This window comes from Suncus etruscus, chromosome 1, assembly GCF_024139225.1.
Source record: "Suncus etruscus isolate mSunEtr1 chromosome 1, mSunEtr1.pri.cur, whole genome shotgun sequence".
NCBI classification, from domain to species: Eukaryota; Metazoa; Chordata; class Mammalia; order Eulipotyphla; family Soricidae; genus Suncus; species Suncus etruscus.
In genome coordinates, this window is record NC_064848.1 from 131,032,758 (window position 1) to 131,054,993 (window position 22,236).

Consider the following 22,236-nt stretch of genomic DNA (forward strand, 5'->3'; position numbering starts at 1 on the left):
GGAGCCTAGTGGCTTGCTTTGTAATTTGTAGGTAACAATAGGTACTAAATACATGTTATGGGACCAAATGGACTGCAAAACAGCAAGGGAAAAAATCCAGGTAAATTACTTTCAAAGGCAAATTTTATATTAGCCTGAAGTAAAACAACAACAACAACAACAAAAATAGAGGCATTCTGCAATAATGCATACAACCAATACCTACAAATAATCTTTTAAAAGAGAGTTGCCCCCTCCACCAAAAAAGAAATACACAGTTTATTCATCAATAACCCTCTGCCACACCTTTATGTACTATTATTATTTGTCAAGATCTTTGAAAACTATTAGAAAATACCATTATCAGAATGGAATTTTTGAGTGTCAAATCAGAAGCCCACTGACCAAAGAATTTTATGTTTCACTCTGCAAGATATTTTGAAGGGTTGGTGCTCTGTTTATTAGAGTCTCTTAAGAGGAAAAATGAAAATTCTCCTCTAATGTAATTTTCTGCTTTTATATAGTTTATGTAAGTATAGTAAAAGGAAATTTTCTGTTTCTTTTAAAAATAGGAACCTGCTATTAGGGGTGACATTTTTAGAGATACAGAATCTGTGCACCAGATTAGGCTTAAAGAAACACTATAAAAATAATAACATTATTGATTCAGATAGTCATTGTGAAGTATCAATGTCTACTCAGCACTTAAAAAATAACCAGAGTTTTTAAAGTGGTGTTTTGTGTCTCTTTGCATATAAAAACTGAGACACTATCACGTATGTGTATGTATATATGTTCTCTGGTATTAAAACAAAGAAAAATATTTTTCTTACATAAACAAACCATAAAGCCAATTTCTAATAGAAACTGCAAGTGATATAAATCTGAAATTAATCTGGACTTATATTAACACCGATAATAAAAATTTATATAAAATGATACTTTAAGCAAAATTGTAAATGGATTACATTTAGTATTTTATCAAATGTTTTAAACTTCAAATACTATATTAATAGTGAACAAACGTTTTAAGACTTTAATGTGGGCTAGACTTATTTATTAAAATCTATTTTTTATGTATCAAATTTTATATAGTAATTAAGTATTGATTTTAAGACATATAAAAGGATCAGAATAGCTTTATAAAATGAAAATTATACCTCCAAAATAATAACTGCTAGTGAATTCAGTATTTTTGCTGACAGGGTAAATCTGAAAATCTTTTATGTTCCTTATTTCAAATTATTGTAGCTCAATGTCTTGAGTTCTATTTTACACAAACAAGAACTCAGTGGTATTCAAAGATACTAATCAATATTAAAATCTTCATTGCACATTGCTTTCCAGAAAATGTAAAATTTAAAATCTAACCAAATGGATACGATCAAATTAAAATGCTTCTGAAGAATATTCTATTTGTTTATGGGTACAAAATATGACATATAAAATCTATCATATTAGCCTAACTCATCTGTTAGACTGCAGGCAGATAAAATAAAATATACAGACAATTTTGAGGGAAATGGAAATACTTCCTTAAAAATTACTTGATAAGCATCTGTATGTTCTTAAAAGATTTTCATAATTTAAAATTAGTTTAACTTCATTTTCCTATTATATATAAATGATAGTTTTCATTAAATGATAATCAAAAGGACTTCTAATGTAACAAAGAAAGTTATGATTCAAATAATTTCTTTAACACATGACAAAAATGTAATTTTAGAGAAAAAATAATTTGGGAATGAGATATGTAAAAGAAACTAAGAGAACTATTGATGAGTAACATGCTTAGCTACCATCCTATTACTTTAAAAATGCTATAGAAAAATTATTCTACAGATAATAATGCCTGCTTTTGATTATATATCAAAGAATTTCAGTTAAAAAATAAATAATTGAAAAAGCAGTTTAGCTCAAGAGTTTATTTTTGCTACTAAGACTGGCTAATAAAAAAAAGAAAAACAACTAGAAAGGCTTCTTTTCTATATATTATAGATGAAGACAACAAGTCAACCAATCAACAAACCAACCAGCAAATAGAAATTACTAGTACTTGCCATTTTCTACTCCTGGAACTACTATACTCATTTTTTGGGTCATGATAAGACAGTAGATCTGAGTTTTTTTCAACTTGGGACAAAAAAAAAAAAAAAAAAGAGTTAAAGGTAAGTGAATGTCATACTGCCCTCTCTCCAAACTAAGATGACCCTTCACAATCAAAGGGGGAAAACACTTGAAAAAGAGAGGACGCACATTAGAGACTGAATTTAGAAGAAATCCTTTCATTTTACAGAAGTTAATTTTGTAAAACAACTTGGCTGACTATTCACTTTTCTTTTCAGGGAGTGACAACGAAGGGGCTCTGTTGCTTGCCCTAAACTCATGGATATGCCATCGCCACTCTTTCTTTGGTCTACTTAGAAATCAAGCAGCAAGTGTATATTCAATTTTTTTCCCCTACAGCAATTCATGACAGCAGCCTACCACTTTAACAAAAAAAAAAAAAAAAATTTTTTTTTGTGGTTCATTCAACTCCTGTAAGGGCATGCATTACTCACTTCATTTTCTTGAGATTTCTCTTTTAAAGCAAAAATAAAAGAAAAGGAAAGGCTAGGGTTGACTCTGTGAGACCCCTGTATTTATTCACACTTATTGTGCATGACTGTAGACTGGTAAATCATATTAGCAGCCCGTCTCCCCATCAAGCTGCTACTTGCTTTCCAGCCCTGGGAAGGTTCAACAAATCAACAGGAGCACGGAAAACAGAACATCAGTCTAATCTAGTGTTTAAGGTGAAGTTTTCAAACCCAATCTAAGAAGATCTTTAGAGCAAGCAACAAGCTGAAGGGCTCAGAAGGTGGTATTGACAATGAAAGAGTGTTGAAATATTGAGAAGCGCAGCACTTGTGCATTTTTAATAACAAGAGGGTCAACAAGGACACAGCTCCCTCAGTGCCAGGAGTTGCCACTGACTATGGAAATTGCCACACCAGGGCTATAAACGCTTGCAGTTCATCAGCTTTCTTAAACAGTTCATCAGCTTTCTTAAACACCCTGAACCCCCTCAGTGGACCTTTAGTCTTGAATTAACAAACCAAAGCAATGAAAGAGGGTGCAGTCTGAATGGCTGGCATTGATCCCCAACTGTGTCAGCACTGCTACAGGCCCTGAAAAACTCTCTCCATTGTCAATAGAAATTGACAAACCTTCTCTCCTAAATAGTGCAGCTGAGCCGGGCGGGATCCACGCAGCTGTAAAGGGCTCTGCTCTTGGGGCCCAGGAGTACTAACAATGGAACAAGCATGAGCTCTTTGTCAGTCCCAGACTCGGCAATTTTCTAACAAGGATTAAAGTTGTTTCTCTGTGGTGCTGGCTAAAAGAGATTTAGCAACATACCGGGCTTTCTTCATGCAAGTTAAAGAGAAGTAGTTAAGGAATTTTCATTATTCTGTTGACCGGTGGAAATACAAAACAAATATATCAAATTATGCACATCTCCCTTGTCTGCCTAATTCATAACATTTCGAGGACGATTCTAGTAAATATACTACAGCCTGGAAAGCACTTGGCTTTTATTTTGGAAGTTTTATTTTTTAAAAGAAGTCCAGCTGCTTGCCACCTGGAATGAGGTCTCAATACAAACTTAATGCACAATGCCTTTAGACCCTCTGTGGCTGATATTCCTAAATCTGACTCACAGACCACATAGGGTTTATATATCACGGCTACTTCAAGCAAATGATTTCTGTCAGAATGTGGCTTCTGATGATGATGGCATGGTAAAAATAACTGCTTGGCTGGGGAACAAATTTGTGATATATTTTTCGACTTAAGTGTTTAGCTTCTTATCGATTATGAATAGCTAGCATCTGGTTGATATATTTTTATTTTTTAAGTATACTCATCTCAATAGGCCAACGATTGAAAAAAATTCCGCATAATTTTTAATGCACTAAGATATGGAATGGCTAAATAGCCATAGTATGAATGCATTTCTTCATTTATTTCATAGAACAGGCCTTTTTGGCACGATAGTCCCGTGTTCAAATGAAATAGCATCTAAAAAAGAATCCAACTATGGAATATGTACTTTTTAGGCATTAAGTTAAATGGCATAAAAATAATATTTTGAAATGGTGAGGGTTTGGGTAATTATGATAAAAATAAGTCACTCTTTAGGATTGTTTTGTTACTTTAGAATAGCAAAGTATTTAGAGACATGAATACATTATAGTTTTACTAGTTTGTTAAAAATAAATATAAATGCTTTTATGTATCAAGTGTTTCTTTTATCAACACTGAGTCATTCTATTTAATACAATTACATTTGTTATCAATCACTTCCCACTTCTAAACACTAAATGGCAAAAGTTATATTAGTGATAAATTACATAAAATAATGCCAACATTTCCTTTCTCTATTCAGAGTATTCCATGAAATAATCCTACTTGGATCTACAAAGCAGAATTTCCAAACATAAGATAGTAAAAATTTCCCATCTCAATATTTTGTTGGTATAAGAATTAAAGCTTCTATTTTGGAGGGGGGTCACACCCGGCAGTGCTCAGGGGTTACTCCTGGCTCTATGCTCAGAAATCACTCCTGGCAGGCTTGGGGGACCATATGGGATGCCGGGATTCAAACCATCGTCCTTCTATATGCAAGGCAAACACATTACCTCCATGCTATCTCTCCGGCCCCTAAAGCCTCTATTTAAGGAAAACCGAAACCAGACTATTAAGGTAAAACATAAAGGAAAGGTCACCCAGCCCGCATCTGTCAACATTCCCAATGAAACTCAAAGAGGCTCATTGAGGAAGAGGGGAATTTATCTCTGGATCTGGCAAGGGTGGAGGCTGTTGACCAAGCAGAAAGAGCATTACTGTGAAACCTGCAAGGGGTAGCAATTTTCACTTTCTTTAAGTTTCTATTTGCTTGACTTAGTCCACCATTTTTCTTTTTTTCTCTTTTTTCTTGTTCCCCCGACCCCCACCCTCACCCCATCATTTTTCTTTATGCCTCAGTCTTCTCATCTGTAATATGAAGAAGACAAGTACAAATATTTAGCTTGAAAATACTAAGATGCTTAGGTTAGTGACTTCAATAGGAAAGGGCATGAATAAAAATACCAAAACACAGGTCATTAAAAATAATTAAAGAACAAAGCAAAAGTATCATTATTTTTTAAACATTTCTCCAAAATATAGCTTTGTTCTTAAAAACTTTCAGAATTTTCTATTACTTATTAATTTACTTCCATGTATACATTATGTATTTTTAATAAAGTGCAGACATGTTATAAAACTGAAAAAATCCATAAAGTATAAAGAGTGAATGAGAGTTATAAAAAAAGAGGTAGTATTACTCCATATATCTTCTATTGTTTTATGGTCATTATAATGCATCATATTTTTCAACCTACCACCCACTACTGTTATGTTTAAAATTATAATTCTTACATCCCTTTTTATAATTCTTACATTCTAATTTTGTGTATGTGCTTATTCGTTTTGTTTTTGGGTCACACCCGACAGTGTTCAGGATTTACTCTTGGCTTTGAGCTCCTGGCCATGCTCCTGGAAACATATGGGGTGTCAATAATTATATCCAGGTTCACAGTATATAAAGCAAGTACTCTACTTGCTATATTATTTCTCCAGAATCCACCCTATTTTATAAATGTGAAAACTGAGCTTATATAGATAGAAAACTGAGGTAGTATTAAATACATTATTCAAGTTTCTATATCAAGTATAAGTGCAAGGGTGAGAGTGATAGAATAATCTTTTGAGACTATGCTTATGGCTATTATGATTATCAGGTTATTGTGTTTCCTTTGAGAAAAATCTGGGGATTTTATCCATTAAACTGCCATTTCACCCTTTAGGGTCATTTGGAGAATTTAGTAAAAAATAACATCAATAACAACAGAAACAAAATAAAAAACACCTATACCATTTCTAGTGGTTTCTTATTGCCATTGTATCATCAGATTGTAAGTAAAACAGGAGATGTTTGTTCATGACCTTCCAGAAGCCTACTACATTTCCTTGCAAATAAATATAATCCACATTTCAAACACCAAACATATTAAAAAGTTAAATAATATACCTAATGTAAAAAACAGACTTACTTTGAAGAACCAGATCCTACTTGAGAATAATTAACCAAATAGCACTGATGTCATGCATTTCTCACAGTCTGAATTCATTTTTTTTCCTGTTCCCAGTCTGAATTCATTTAAAAGGTCATCCACGGGGCCGGGCGGTGGCGCTGGAGGTAAGGTGCCTGCCTTACCTGCGCTAGCCTAGGAGACGGACCGCGGTTCGATCCCCCGGCGTCCCATATGGTCCCCCAAGCCAGGAGCGACTTCTGAGCGCATAGCCAGGAGTAACCCCTGAGCGTTACCGGGTGTGGCCCAAAAACAAAAACAAAAACAAAAACAACAACAAAAAAAAAAAACAAAAAAAAAAGGTCATCCACATACTTAGATCTAGGAATACTGGAGAATATTTTTATAGTAGTAAAATGATGCAAAATTAAAGATTCTTGTTTCATTCCTAAGATTACCTTATCTATAGAAGATTTTTCTTCATTTTTTTTTTAAACAAAGAATAAAGATTCATTTAACAAATCTTTTCCCTTCTAGGTTCAATAAATCACCTTCAGGATTTATTTATTTTTTGTTTTGGGGCCACACCTGGTGATGCTCAGCGATTACTCCTGACTTTGTATTCAGGAATCACTCCTGGCAATGCTCAGGGGACCATATGGAATGCTGAGAATAGAACCACGGTTGGCAATGAGTAAGGCTAATGCTTGACTTCTAATGCTATCTCTGATCTTTCATGGAGTTATTTATAACTTTCAACTTCTAGGAAGGTTGCAAAGGAGAGGTTATGAACACAATGATGTCTATTAAAAATGTTAAAATGCAATACTTATATGGGGAGTTTGGTATTTACTATAAACTTGAAAATGCCTGTTAAATGTTGAAAAACATTTTTACATTTAGAGCTTTAGTGCATACTCTTTCAAAAATTGAATGATTATGATGACCAATATATTACTGGATAAACTAGATCTTTTCATGTTACAAAACAAAATACGTTACATAGCAGGATAATCTATCAAATGGGAGTTACCTGAGTTCTTTTCAAGTTCATTATTTCATTGACCCAAAATTTCTAATTCAAAACTGTTCTGAAAGTAACACTGAAGTAATGGCTTTTTCCATACTACATGTAAAACATTAAAATTTTAATGTAGAACATTAACATTAAATGACTTATTTTATTTATTAATATTATTCATTATTCTTAAATAGAAGAAACTTTTGTATGCTTCTTTAGTGAATCTTTTCCTGGTGCTAAGAGATAGGTAATTATAAAGTGAAAATTTAGAATAATAAGTGGTTACCTTGCTCCTCACAGTGACAAATTTTGTAATCTACACTGCATTGCCTAATTAAAATTAATTAAAATAAATAATAAATAAATAATTGATTAAAATAATCAACAGTTTGATTGAATTCTGTGTTCCGTTTATCTGGAAATATCCTGGTCATCATAATCATGCAATTTTTGAAAGAATATGACTGACCGAGGCTGGAGAGATAACATGGAGTTAGGATGTTTGCCTTGCATGCAGGACTGTGGTCGATGTTTCAAATCCCAGCAACTCATATGGTCCCTTGAGTCTGCCAGGAGCGATTTCTGAGCGTATAGCCAGGACTTACCCTTGAGCGCTGCCGGATGCGACCCAACCCCCCCTCCCCTCAAATAAAAGTAGAAGTATCTTTTAACATTTAACAGGCATTTTAAGGTCCTTAGGTCAAACTCCCTATCTTTGTGTTTTTTGCACTTTAACGCTCTTAATAAAGCATATTGTGTTCATGAACTTCCTGGTAGTTTCACATTATAAAAAAATTCTAATTTGGGGTATAGATATAGAAATGATTAATTTGGACATTAAGACCTTCTCTACTTCAATGATTTATTTTGGATACAATATAAACTTTTTTGAGAGTAGTCAGTAGAGCATTTAAACCAATAATGTAGAATCTGAATTAAAATGCAATCTCTGGGTTATTACCTGCGATAAAATTTTTGAGCTAAACCTTGGTCTTAGAATTTTTAGCAGGACATTATCTTTTAACTTGAAAAGAAGGAATCACTCAAAATTGCTTTTTAAGTGTTCTTCAAAAACTAAAGGGAACAGTCATGTTCTGTCTACAGTTCATAATGTACTCTAAAAAAATCATTTTGAGAAAAGGAATGTTCTCTAGCTGTGAGATGTTGCATCTCTTTTTAGCTTGATTTCTGGGCTTGCAAACCTTGTTCAGATTTATGTCCCTTAACATGGTCCCAGGTCAGATACACAATGACTTTTAAGATTCAGATCAATCATAATTTCTGCTTTAAAGCCAACACCTGATAGGAAGAAATAGACCTTCCTAGATTCAACTCTCTAGAACTCTGTAAGATGCTTATAAAATTCTTTTTTTTTTTCCTTTTTTCTTTTTTTAAAATATTGGGGGGTGGGGGGAAAGAGGATGCCTATAAAATTCTTAAACAATGTGTTCTATGTAAGCCTTAACAGACTATTTCTAAAAAACAGCAATCAATTTCTAAATATTTCAAAATATAAACTGCAGCATATATAAAAGTATTAGGGCAGCCTTTTGATAAAATAAGGGTTCAATAATTTGACAGCAGATTAATTTTTGACTTGAATCCCATCTTATTACCAGAAAGAAATAATTTAATAGAGGTTAAAGTTGTAGAAGTGAAAATGACACTTGGCTAAAGAAATTTAAAATGTGACTACAGTGGAACTTACTACGTGACATTTAATTTAGTTTTAGGTGATAAATTAAAGGAAAATATTATAAATTACTAACTATACAAGAGTAGCCTTTACGGTGTTGGCTACTGCAAGTGTTAAAGCTATTACAAATGTTGTATGTGTACAAATGTTAGACAGCTTCTTTAGGAAACAGATATTTCAAACATATTTCAAAAAATACATAAAACACACTGATGGAGGGAAATTGGCACTGATAATGGTGTTTGTTTGTTTGTTTTTGGGTCACACCCAGCAGAGGTTTTTCTTGGCTCTATCCTCAGAAATAGCTCCTGGCAAGCTCAGGGGACCATATGGGATGTCGGGATTCAAACAACAGTCCTTCCACATGCAAGGCAGACGCACTACCTCCATGCTATCTCTCCAGCCCCTGATAATGGTATTTGTGTTGAAATATTGTATGCCTAGACTAAACTATCAATAACTTTGCAAATCATGGTTTATTAATAAAATAAATTTTAAAAATACCCCCAAATGCATAAAACAGAGCAGAGATAGAGCTTAATGGGTTTAAACATATATTTTCCATGTAGGAGTCCTAGATTTTGTTCCATGCACTACATAATATCTTGCATACTACTCTCCAAAGCACTGAGTCAGGAGAGCTCCTGGGCACCACTGAGTAGAATCTCAAAATTTATAAAAAGCAAGGGTGTCTTTCATTTTTCTTAAAACCCATAATTGAGTGAGACCATTCTGCGTTTTTCTCTCTCTCTGACACCCTTGTAATAATTTTCAGACACAAAAGAGAAAAGAGCTGGAAGTTCCAGCTTACCTCAGGAAGCTCACCACAAAGAGTGATGAGTTTAGTTAGGGAAATAACTACATTTTGAACTCTCCTAATAATGAGAATGTATGAGGAAAATGGAGAGCCTGTCTAGAGTACAGGCGGGGGTCGGGTGGGGCGAAGGGAGACTTGGGACATTGGTGATGGGAATGTTGCACTGGTGATGGGTGGTGTTCTTTACATGACTGAAACCCAAACACAATCATGTATGTAATTAAGGTGTTTAAATAAATTAAAAAAATAAATAAAACACAAATAAGAACAAAAAAAATTTATAAAAAGCAAAAAACGTATAAATTTTACAAACCATCTCTATGAATTGTTTTGATATGGCATTAAAATTTAGGTTTTCCATAAAAAGTCATTTGAAAACTCTGCCTGTTTTCTAGAAGAAAACATAAAATATAGAAGGGGGTTCAATTTCCTATTTTAATTAGAATCATACCAAGTAATTGTGTGTGTGTGAGAGAGAGAGCTATCCAACTCTGCATGACAAAAGAAATTCCTAAATTATTTCTCAGAGTGGGGAAATCAAAGTGAACACAGCCCGTGTTGCTCAGGACTTACATTCAGGGCTCACTCCTAGAAGGACTTAGGGGACTATTTAGGATACTGAGGATTGAACCCAGGTCAACCACATGTAAGGAAAGAGCCCTACCTGCTCAAGCATAACTCTGACCCCCATATGCTTTTAATCTTAATTGATAAACCACTTCTTATACATAGTAAGTTGACAATGATTGGATTTGTTTTCTTATGCTTTCTTAACATCAACTAAAATGATATTCTACATATGTAGGCATATGCATGTAAGATAGTCAAGAAGGGAAAGTTAACAAAAACGTGGCGAATGAATTCATGAGAATAAATAGAATTATAGTATGGGAAAATTATAAATTATAGTGAATAAGCTGAACTAGGACTTGAAAGAATCTTGTTCAGCCACATTCAAATACTGCATCTTTTTCCTGAGTCTTAAATACATAGAGGCTATTTTGAGTAATTTCAAAAAGCAGCCACACACACACACACACACACACACACACACACACACGCACGCACGCAAAGATGATTAAAGGGCTAGCAATAGGGTCTATGAAGAAAAGTTAAGCAAATAGGGATTATTTATCATGGTAGACTAGAATGACAGGTGTGTTAATAACAGTCTTCCCTTGAGGATGCTGGTACCTGCTTTTTGTTCTCTACTGAAAAGAGAGGGGAAAATGAGTTTAAAAGACAGCATGAAAATTTAAGTGAGGTAGAACTTGGAACTTTATATCACACAAAATATTTTACCCACACTAAGGAAGGAAAATTATTGAGGGGCAGGCTGTACTTTAAAAAAAAAAAATGAGGGCTAAGGTTTAGAGGAATCTGAAAAAAATTTTTTTTATAAAGTTTATGTGTGGTTTATAAAGTTTTCCTTCATAAACATCTCTGATGACGGTTTTACAATGGCTTTTTTTTTACGCAATTTTTAAAAATTAGACTTTGCCGGGGCTGGAGAGATAGCATGGAGGTAAGGCGTTTGCCTTTCATGCAGAAGGTCATTGGTTCGAATCCCGCATCCCATATGGTTCCCCGTGCCTGCCAGGAGCAATTTCTGAGCATGGAACCAGGAGTAACCCCTGAGCACTGCCGGGTGTGACCCAAAAGCCACACACACAAAAAAATTAGACTTTGTCAATAGTTTTCAATATGGCCAACATGGCTATGGTCACTTGTAAAGAATAACAGCCACTCTTGAGGGGGGTACGGGAATGCTTGTAGAGGGTGGGGGGGCTGGCAGAGGGAGCACTAACAGTATCACAGAAATTAGACTTAAAGTCATGGAAATGTCAGAGGCTTATGACGTGTTGAAGTGGAGAGTAGTAGCTATCAGTTCTATGAAAATATCACACTGGTCAACTGACAAAAATGTTAGTCTCATGAGAGACCTGAGAACTTTTACTAATAAGTCACTCTCTACCAGTTTGAGTTCAAGCATGCAAAGTCACCATAGGAAAGTGAAAAAAAATCATTCCAAGAAAGTAGCATATCTAAGCTACTGCCCAGGTGGAGGGGCACAGAATCATTGGAAAGAAGTGGGAATTTTGAATTTTTTTGGCTTCTTACCATTTCAAATCTCTTTTGCAAAAATCATTAGGGAAATTCTTATTAATGCAGGGACTACTGAGTCACTGTTTTAGCTTTAGATGAACGAATACAAATACACACGTGTATATGTAGTATTCAGAAATATTTCTCCCCCAAAAGTTTTGTCTTCTTCCATTCACCAAAGACAATTTGACCATTTTCTAAAAGCATTGAGATGATTAAGATAGTTTTTTTTTTCCCTACTAAAAAAGGCAAAACCAAAACACAAAACTGAGCTTGTTTCACATGTGAGACTAAAAAAAAAAAATTGAGTACAATTAAAGGTGAGTTAAGGCTCTGGTGGAAATCTAAAGAGCATCAGCAAATCCAAGCACTGCTCAGCTTTTGAATTGTTTTTCTACTTCTCAGTTCTTTTAAATGGTTTTCTATGGCAGGAACATTTTTCTTAATTAGTCACAGCTAATTAGTGTTCTGGCATAGACAAGTAATCAGAAATGTCAGAGCTGCAAGGCTACATCTCCCTAATCCTTTGATAATAATTTAGCCTCCTGGGAGGGCCCCAAGCTGTGGTAAGTAGTGACTGACAATAAGGCAAAATTAGGTGGGCAGCAGACCATTAGGATAGAAAAATAAAAAGCACTACCCAATCCTGCTGAGCACCATCAGGCAACTAACTGCACTGCCAGATGAGGTGCCTGTTTAAGCCTGTGTTGTTAATTAGCTGATTCTACCAGAACTGCCACATATGTCCAGGTGCCTCATGCAAAGATGTGTATTTCTGGGACTGTGCCAGATGACAATTGTGTTCCGTGATCACATTTCAAGAATATAAGTAAGAAGTCCACATATTTCTTGAAGCTTCTTTTGAATTATCAAAGAAATAAGATCAACAAGCTACAATACATTTTCTTGTTGAGTTTCTTTTAGGCAATTAGGCACGCTTATCTCAAGTTTCGTAGGTTTTAATTCACCAACAGCTTAGATTCAAATGAGGGCCTTTGCCTGCTCTGAACTGCGTCTGGACTTGCCGGAGCTATTTGGGCATACACCATACATCAAAAGTAGATCATTTTTTTTTAAAATAAATTCTTACACTTACAAATAATAACTTCACATTAAAATAAGGATTATTACATAAAATGAGCCAGACAGCTGTAATACGATAGCAGATTTTTTTTTTCAAAAAGAGAAATTAACTTTGAGGGTTAAAAAAAATAAGTTGAAGGAGCAGGGTTGGCATATAGAGGCATATGCTTGAGTATGAATGGCTTCAAGGAAGTTGAACCACTTCAGTGTAAGCCCAAATACTACTAAGGTAAAACAAAGCAAAAATATCAACAATTAAACAACAGCACCTGTAAAACAATGTGTTAAAGGAGATAAATAACAGAGCAGTAACAACCCAATAAAATCATGTGCGAGGAGAGAATAATGAAATGCTTCTGCTATAACACATCACAGAAAGTTGAACATTTTCTCTATCTTTTGCACAAAATGAGGAACAAGTAAAGGGACCATGACAATGTGCAGAAATTAATGATCTCCACTCTCCTATAGTGAGTGCATCCTTGATTTTTCTATCATATCTCTTTTTCTTCAGACAGAAAATGGCGATGACACAACAACATTTAATTTTCTACACTGATTGGGAAGTTATGATTGGGATCAGTAATTAAGATTTTTATAAGTTTGAGTTCTTTCTGATAGAGACAAAACCAAAAAGAAAAGAGAAATAAATATGTAATTTAATAGATGTAGTCCACATCAGTGTTTCTTAAATAGGAGTCATCATCTCAGAATAGGCCCCAAGCTTATTATGGGGTGGGGGTCACATGTGAAAATCACATAGAGTGGTGGTGTGTGTGTGTGTGTGTGTGTGTTTGTGTGGTTGTGGTGTGACAATGCCATAGAAACAATACTAAGAAATCAACCAGTAGAACAGGGTTTTAAGGGGAAGGATCATGAGTGTTAGAAGGTAGCATGATTTGGAAAAGCAGCTGAGAAATACTGGCTCATAATAAGTGACATTCTCAAAGTAATAAAGTCACCTATAACAAGAAAGCTGCCATTTGAAAACAGGAGCTCAATGTGAGAGACTCTATAATGGTATTACAGCGAATGCAAATGGTAAGGAAGAGTTTAGTTTTTAATGTTAGTCAGCTTGCGTTCCTACTTACTCTTATCTATGTTCTTACTGAAAAAGTCAAGAATCAAAGTACAGGCTTTGCCAAGGATCAGTAAATCTAACATTAAAAAGTTTGCGTGTTATTAAATAAAAAATTTGGGTGTTGGTGAATGAATTCAAATAAAAACTACTGAGCATTATTCCTTTGTTTTTGGCAATCCATAGACAAGAACATATAAATGTAAAATTAGTTTTGTTTTGAGAAAAATATATACTTGTAATTATTTCCTTTACCCTCCTTTTTAAATCTTAATGTCTAAAAAGGCTATTGAACTCATTTTTATTTTTAGGTCAATTTTACTTAAAATGTTTAATTTAGAGCTTCTTTCCAAGAAGTTTCTTTACTTTATTTCAAGGATGTCCTGAAAAATTAATCTCTTATAAAAACACTCTTTGGATGAATATAACTGATTAACTAGCATTTAAAGAATTACTTTTAATTTTACAAGACAGCATAACAATTTAAAAAAAAAACCTCCTTCAAATGAAGCTCTACAACTATTAAATATTTAATCAGTTTATAACACAAGAAAATGTTTAATCTGCATGATTCACCAATTAAATTCTTGCACCCTGATGCGTCTTCAGCAACATGAGAGCTAAAATGAGATTGTTTCAAAGAGACTCAATAAGGGGAATGCCCAATATAGGTACAAAGGTTTAGAGTGTCTGTTCCCCAAAATAAGATACATTCCATTCAAACTTCCTTTGCCACAGTATTGTGATTTTTTTGGGACATAAGGAAATGGGCACAAAAGGGTGTTCTTGTGGTGGTCGTTAGAGATGTCGGTTTCCACTTATGAAGTACTTCTACTTTTCAGTGCAAGTCCCAAAGCTTTCAAGGAATGTGGCCATCCTCTCTCTTGCCATACAGACTCCTGTGGTTTTGTACTCTGTGTTTTGAAATCTGAGACCATGAAGCCAAAGCATCCAAGGAGGCACAAGAAAGGGAATTTGAGGATTAGGAAAGCTTTGCCAGACTTGAATATGGGAATCAGAGAAATGGAAGATGATTTTGATTTGACAAACATCTTAAAATGTCTAATGGTCATTATTCTTTACATCATGTGTGACAAGAGACTGTCTACAAAGAAGATAAATCTTTGGTGATGAAACAACAATTATTCTGATGGCAAAGGCCTTTAGATTCATTATACTCAGCTAAGATATATTTCATAACTTGAAGTAATGAAAACATTTTTGGGGGGTATTTAGGTCACATCTTGAATTCTCAGGTTTACTCCTGGTTTTGCACTCAGGTATCATTCCTTGAAGGTTTGAGGAACCATAGAGCATGCTGGGGATCAAACCCAGTCAGTCATAAGCAAGGCAAATTTACTTTAACCACTTTACTCTCCCTATCTGGATCCTGAAGCAATAAATTTAATACATATATTTAATTTAATTTTTTTTTTTTACATTTTTAAAACCAACTTGGTGGTGCTTAGGAGTTATTCTTTTTTTTTTTTTTTTTTTTTTTTTTTTGGCTTTTGGTCCACACCTGGCAGCGGTGCTTAGGGGTTACTCAGAAATAGCTCCTGGCAGGCATGGGGACACCAGGATTCGAACCAACCACCTTAGGTCCTGGATCCGCTGCTTGAAAGGCAAACACCGCTGTGCTATCTCTCTGGCCCCAGGAGTTATTCTTGACTCAAGAACTACCTCTGCAAATTTAGATGTCTATGTGAGATGCCAGGGATTGAACCCAGGTTGGTTAGAGGCAACCTATCTGATACACTATCACTATGTCCCTTAAGTCATGGATAACATACTGTCTGTGACTCTCTGAGAGGCAGTGGTAGCCTCTTTTGAACATAATCCAGTCACTTACTCCATAGAATTTAGCATGAATAGATAACTTTCAATTCTATTTCTAAGTTTGAATTCCAATATGTTTGGGTGTCACATGGCCTAGTTCTTTTCTAGTTTTTTCTCTACTGCATTACTGTAGAATTTCCTGCTTTCATTGGATTTTCTTTTTCATCTGATTATTTTTACACACACACAGCATTGCTACTCAGGAAGGCTTTAAGCAAGACTCAATAAAAATAACCCAGCATTTTTTGCTACCATTGCTAAATTTTAAAACTGGGTAAGTTTGATTGATATAAAATCTAAAAATCTAGAAGGAATTTCAGAACTCAGCTAGGGTTCCAGACCAATATTTTTTTTTTTTTTTGAGGGGGAGGGTTTGGACCACACTTGGTGACACTCAGGGGTTACTCCTGGTTATGTGCTCCTAAATCGATCTTGGCTTGGGGGACCATATGGGACGCCAGGGGATAAAACCATAGTCCATCCTAGGCTAGCTCGGAAAAGGCAGATGCCTTATTGCTTGTACCACAGCTCCGGCCCCTAGACCAATTTCTTTAATTCAACTATACTTACTTCTCCTGCGTCTTAAATAGGTGTGACCTGATTTTGTGAACCTCACTCAGATAGCTAATGAGAAGCTATGGCTGAAATTTAGTTTTCTGAAATTTATGGTGTTGTGCTATTCCCGCAGCTGTTTTGCCATTTCAAATCCTTTAAGTTTAAAACGTGGCAGAGAAAAGACAGACTTTGAAGTGAGAGTTTTAAAGTCTGATTCAAACCTCACAAGTCACTTGTCATGCTCTGGGTAGTTTTTGTAAGTAGGAGATGGATTAAAGGGGGTGACGACCTAAATGTGGCTAGAGTGGTAAAGTGCTTCATGTACCTGTGTTAAGCCCTGGGTCCAGTAAAAAAAAGTGAGGAAAAGGATGATATTAATTTCAAAAGATTGGAATTGAGACAGTTGAAAGCAAACACATAATTCCTGGCAAATGGACTACCCAGGGATTGAAAGAGGTATTTATAATTACTTTTTTAAATATAATTTAATATATTCCATAAACTACATATTTTAATTAACAGTTTAGATTGATCATCACATAATAATACTTTGTGTTAAATAGTTTAAACATCTTTTTTGAGGAGAAACACTTGGCTATGCTCAAGTCTTACTTCTGGCTCTGTTTTCAAGGGTCACTCCTGGCATGATCAAGAAACCATATGGGGTACTGGGAATTAAACCTAGGTCATTTGTGCAAGGCAAATGCCCCATCCACTGTACTATTTTTAGAGCCAAGAAATTATTTATGTTTTAGAATTCTTATCCACTGCTGTTGGGAATGCTGCCTGGTCCAATCCCTATGAAAAACAATATGGATGGTTCTCAGTAAACTAATAGTCAGTCTGTCATATGATACATCAATCCTGCTTTTGGCTATCTAGCCCCAGAATAGAAAAACACTGATCTAAAAGGATGTATGTACACTGCTATTGAAGCATTCAGTACCATAGCTAAGAGTTGGAATCAACCAAGATGTCCAACAATAGACAATTGAATCATGAAGATGTGGTACACATATATGACAGAATACTACAAAGCTGTAAAGAATTATGTAAATCATGAAATTTGCTGAAACATGGATGGAACTGGAAGATATTATGTTAAATGAGGTAAGCCAGAAGAAGGATAAATACAGAATCATTTGTGATATTTAGAACAATTCATGAAGAAATATAATGATTTAAATAGGGATTGTCAAGAACACTGTAGGCCCCAGAGTATAGGAAGAAGGGGGAAAGAAATTGAATGGAGGAGGAGAAACACAAATATGAAAGATTGGGGTGACAGGGGCCAATGGTTCTCAAGGGCATTGGTGCATTGGTGGTATTAAAGGATAGAACTATATATCCAAGCCAGAGTCAACCACAATAAAATCATGAGACCCAAACTTTAACAACCAAAATTAAAAATGGGCCTTTTTTGCTGGCAGGTTGGGCATGGGGTGGCAGCATGAGATGGACTCTGAGAACATTGGTGGAAGGAGGTTGACACTGGGATAATATTTTATAATAAATAATTAATCAAAATTATTTATTATTTAATTAGAAAATATTTTGAAGACTTAAAAGTACTAATTCAGTAAAGCACGTCTTAGTATTTGAATATTAACTTTTGGATTTCCAGATGATTTTAGTTTTACTATTTCAAGATTTGATTTAAAAGTTTAAGATTGCCCATTTATGACATTTTAATTAATTATATTGGTATTTATCCATTAATTTAATTAATTTTGGTGGAAGATTTAAGCTACACTTGGCAATGCTTAGAGCTTATTTCAGTCAGGATTCACGGGACCATAAGTGGTGGTGGGGTTTGAACTCTGTTTTCAGTGTTCAAGACAAATCCTTAACCTGGTGCTATCTCTCAGGTTCTAAATTCTGCTCCTCTAGCCCTATACAGACCATTTCCAGTATAGTACCAAGGTCTGGGCCATTCCCAGCAGTAGTTTGCTAGATAGTGTGAATATGATGATTATATTGCCAGGTCAGGACAATGCTGCTTAGGCCAGAAAAGCTTTGTAGACATTTTAGTGATAACACACAGCAGACTATAGGGGGCAATGAAATATGGGGGGTTGCATATGTTAGACTAGTGCTTTACTATTTGAGTTATCACTCTGGTTCCTTATAATTATAGGTTTTCAACATTTCCCTCTTTGAAGTTAATAAACAACAACAATAAAAAAAATTCCTGAATATGAAGAGTAGAATAATCATAACAGCAGGACAAAGTATTTAATAAGAGGTTTGTGGCCTTGTGAGTTCTACAGAGACAGCAATAGAAGGTAGCATTCTCATTGGGAGCCAAAATCCCAAACAATGAACATAAATCTAGGGCAGTGGTGATCTTGTGGCTTTAATCACTGGTACAATGTCCTCAATTAAACCCTAAGGCATTTTAGCACAACAATTAGGAACAATCGAGATGTTTGATTAATTAAAATTTTTTTCAGGAATAACAAAAGTAATTAGTTACTCTTCTCAGAGTAAGTTACACCAAACTTTACTCAACAGCTTTTTTTTATAGAGCATTATATTGAACTAAGATTATTTAGTTATACATATGAGTTGCTCTGGAGACAAGTGGCATATGTGTCTTACAAATTGTGTAAAATATTTGTTTTATTAAAAATGCTGTTTTACATCAGATTTCCAAAATAAAAAAATATTCTTAAGAAAAAAGTAAATTTTTTTTGTGTGTTTTGATTCTGGTGACACACCTGGTAGTGCTGAGGAGCTACTCTCAGCTCTGTGCTGGGTGTTGCTCCTGGTGATATCCAGGTGACCATACAAAGGGATGGGAATCCAAACTAGTTTGCAAAATATACACTCATCTACTCTTCAATCAAAATGAAAATTTTGGGACAGGAGAGATCGTTCAGTGAGTAGGACATTTATCTTTGCATGTGGCTGACCCATTTGGATTCCTGCACTATATATGATCCCCAAGCCCAGCCAGATGTGATTCCTGAGTGCAGAGACAGGAGTTAACCATGAGCCCAACTGGGTATTGTCCTCCCAGCCCAATAAAACTAAATAAAAAGGTAAAAAGTAAGTCCTTTTAAAGAGGTAAGCTATATAGACCACTTAATCAGAAATGGTAGCTCTTGTACCCTTAACCTGTTAAGTAAAATCACTGTCTACCCACTGTAGTGTGTATTGTGTTTGTGTGTGAACATTTTTCTTTACATTTGAAGTTAGAAGGTACACTTTCCTTATTATGGAAAGACTCTAATTGGAATAGCAGAAGTCTGTCACGATGCCTGAAAAATTATTTTCTTCAATCTTTTATCTATAATAGACTAAAGACGTTAATGGTATTTACAAGGTCATTATTTTCAACTATTTCTTGATACTTAATACTATTATTTCAAGCTTCAGTCAAGTGGATTTCCAATAATTATATAATATCTCTCAGTAATGATCTGTTGCTTGAGATACACATTCTACTTTACCTTTCAACACATCCTTGATAACCTCTCATTTATGAATTGTAATTGAGGCAAATTCAGTCCTGGCTAATTAGGGGCTCATCATATACCCCTTTCTATGTGTTATTCTCAACAACATATCAATAGCATGAGAATCTATATTTTTAATTATAGTCAGAAATGTACAAGTTAAAAATATTAGAATGTTTCAGGACATGGCATCTATTTTACAAATAATGAGTTCCACATTCTGCTGGGAGATGCAGAGTGACAACCAAGGAAGAAACAAGGATGTCCAAACATCCTTTTAGAAGCAAGCGCAGAGCTAGAACAGATTCTTAGTTACTGAAATATATATTATATATATATGACAATTAAAATAGCATATCAGTTTAATGTTGGTCTCTTTGCATTCATTTTAGACAGCTCTATTTGCTACTGTTATAAAAATCAGAGTGATAAATAAGTCACCAAAACTAGAAGCCCTGAAGATACTAAAATATAATATACACACATATTTCTTTATGATGGTTTACATGCAGAATAACTCCATTTTTATGTTCTTTTGAGGGGCCAAAGTGATAATACAGTGGGTAGGACCCTTGCCTTGCATATTCTTGAACTGGGTTCAATCCCTGGCACCTCATATGTTCCTCTGAGCGCTACCAGAAGTGATCCCTAATTGCAGAGTGAGGAGAAGTAATCGCTGAGCACTTTTGAATGTGGCTCCAAAAGCCACCCCTCCCCAAAACAAAATAAAAACAAAGTTATGTCCAGCAGAGAATATAGGTTTTTGCTTTACTAAGAGGGAACACCATAGAAACAATATCAATTTAACTTTCCTTTTAATATGCGACAATTTTTGAATATTACCACATAGGTAACAACCACACAACAATGAAATAAGGACACTGGAAGTAAAACATATGTTTGTAAATTCAAAGCAATAGCAAATGTAAGTGAAGTTGCTAATATGGTTTCAGTATTTTGTAAAAGAGCCAGCTGGATGGATGATAATTTTTCTACCCCTGCAGGGCATCAAAGCTTTTAGGCAATCATTCTTTTCACACATATTAACACTTAGCTTATTAAAACAGATGATACTTTTATTGTAAAACAGCCTGGGAAGAGACTAGAAACATAAAGTATTAAGAATAAGAACCATTTGACCACCCAACCTGACAAAGAGGGAACAGTGACAGGAAAGACCATGGCAGATATGATGACGTAGCAGGACCTTCTGTAACTGCCACAGTTGAAGTTTCACTGCGAAGCCCGTGAATTGCTGTTATGAAAACATTTGCAGTAACTTGCATAATTAAATGAAACTGCCAGAAAAGCTTTTCTAAAATGCAGAGATGTACATAAATAAATACAGTTCAAAGCAAGTATTCTTCTCAGAATCACTACTGTGTTCAAATATGCAAAGTTATGTCACAAGTAAAGTATAATTTCCTTTGAACTGACTGTTAATTACAAATGAGTGACAACATTGTTATTGAAATTGACTGCTCTTTTAGTCTATTTTACAGAAACTCAAATGCAACTTGATGATCCTGGTCTTTCAAACAATCACTAAATTCAAGCACTTCTTATGCTTAAATGAAGACCCATGTATTGAGAAAACAAAAAATGCTACTATATTTGTTAGCATACATCAGTACTGTATACCAAGATAAAAATGTTCAGTAATAAAATGTAGCAGTTATTTGGCTTTATTGGTGTAGTTTATTTCTTTAACTGAAAAAAAAATCTTGACTTAAAAATAACTTTGAGAACAGGGGCCAAATCCTGTAAAACACTATGATTCTGCTTAATGGTTGCTGCAAAGAAACTGAAATGTGGCATATGAGCATGAATTGGTTATTATCTTGCTTGTGAAAATTAACCTTGAGAAACTTTAAACTTTCATGTTGACTGTGATCGTTTTCAGGTACAGAAAGAAACCAATTAAGGGTCCTGTAGTCAAAGAAATAAAATCACTCACCCACTACATAGTAACCTAGAAGAAAAAAGATGAATAAATAGGAGTGTGTTTTGCAATTATACAGTTGTATGAAACTTTTACCTATTTTGTATGCCTAGAATGTCAGGACATTTGCACAAGTAGTTACTTACATCAAATAACTTTTCTATATACATCTCCTCATTGACCTTGTCTCGAAGAATATCCTGGTTTTGCCGGACAAACATAATGTAAGTATCTGCGAGATCCATTCCTGGCTTCTGTCAAAAGGAAAACAAACATGGAATGAAAAAAATCAGACCTTTTTTTTTGTACAAACAAAAAATTATTGTAACAATAGTATTTAATCATAGCTAATAGAAAACAAATTCATCATCATCAAAATTCATCATTTTGAAAAGTACATTGGTAAGATCTGCTTCAAAAAAATCAATAAATCACAATAAATTACATAATTAAATGAAAGTTTATTGTTTATGTCTATAATCTGAGGTCACAGTCACTCATTATTAAAAAGTTTTTTTAATATGAAAAAAGTTTTTTTTTAAT

The 22,236-nt window shown here is 34.5% G+C and overlaps 1 protein-coding gene across 1 annotated transcript in view; it reads right to left on the bottom strand.

Annotated features, from left to right (window-relative positions):
- The window catches only part of CADPS2 (calcium dependent secretion activator 2), a 613,966-nt gene that overhangs the window by 7,647 nt on the left and 584,083 nt on the right, over nucleotides 1-22,236 (bottom strand). The window contains 1 exon segment of the mRNA XM_049771072.1: nucleotides 21,840-21,947. Within this exon segment, the coding sequence (XP_049627029.1) occupies nucleotides 21,840-21,947 (108 nt within the window).